Source organism: Pterocles gutturalis, unplaced genomic scaffold (assembly GCF_000699245.1).
Source record: "Pterocles gutturalis isolate BGI_N339 unplaced genomic scaffold, ASM69924v1 scaffold31308, whole genome shotgun sequence".
Taxonomy (NCBI): domain Eukaryota; kingdom Metazoa; phylum Chordata; class Aves; order Pterocliformes; family Pteroclidae; genus Pterocles; species Pterocles gutturalis.
The window spans coordinates 6287-7153 of NW_010119016.1; the positions used below are offsets into that span (position 1 = coordinate 6287).

The following is an 867-nucleotide window of genomic DNA, read 5'->3' on the forward strand; positions in this document are numbered from 1 at the left end:
CCTCTGGCATACTTATGGGTGAAGATATTTATGTAGGTAAAATTCAGTAATCTTAGTGCACAAAGCTGAGAGGGAAGTAAAGGCCTCACTTCATTCCCCGCACCGCGTCAACGATAGGTTTCTTTATGGGGGCGAGTATTGTCCAGTGAACTTGGTACAAGATCCATTAATTTCAGCTGCAGTCTTTCTCAGTGACAAGACTAGGCTGTGGATCAGATCCTACACAGGGGTGTATTTCTAAAATCAGCTAAAAATTGAATGTTTTTTGTAGTTCAATTTAAAAATTGCTCTGCCAATCAGCATGTTTGGGTTTGTTTCAGATTCACTGTCTCAATGGAAATGGTACCAGCCTGGGTCCCGGCAGTGGGTTTCACACTCCTGCCCCATACAGGAGGATTTTTAGGAAGCAACATAACCAAAAAGGAAATCCCAGTGTGGTATGAAGCTCTACAGAAGCCATCTTGGTGTCCCCCTAACTGGGTGTTTGCTCCTGTTTGGGGAACCCTCTATACATCTATGGGGTATGTTTTTCACATTGTATTAAGGCACTTACCCAATAAGCAACTCTGAGATCAGGTAATGCTGGACCAGAGAACTATTGTTGTGTTCCTGTGGCTGTATGTCTGTAAGAGACTCTGTCAAGCTGCCCGTGTAACAGGTAAGAACATGTTTTGGGAGTTGTGTGTGGATTTGATAGGACATTTTGTGCATAAGTATCCACATCAAAAGCAGGAGTTTGAAAAGCTGCCACCTGCCATTAATATGCTTCCCTCCTTCACTCTGAAGGGAAGACCTGCCAAGCTGGCAGTGATGGAGCAAGGCAGTACTGGGATTTCTTCTATGTCTGTCCTTCAGTAGTTTTAGGCA

At 43.9% G+C, this 867-nt stretch overlaps 1 protein-coding gene across 1 annotated transcript in view; it reads left to right on the forward strand.

Moving 5' to 3' along the window:
• Positions 1-324: 324 nt before the first annotated feature.
• Positions 325-867, forward strand: part of TSPO (translocator protein (18kDa)) — a gene marked incomplete at its 3' end in the record, with an annotated part of 3539 nt that continues 2996 nt past the window's right edge. Inside the window, exon 1 of the mRNA XM_010076435.1 lies at positions 325-521. Coding sequence (XP_010074737.1) covers positions 334-521 — 188 coding nt within the window. The remainder of the gene's footprint in view (positions 522-867) is intronic.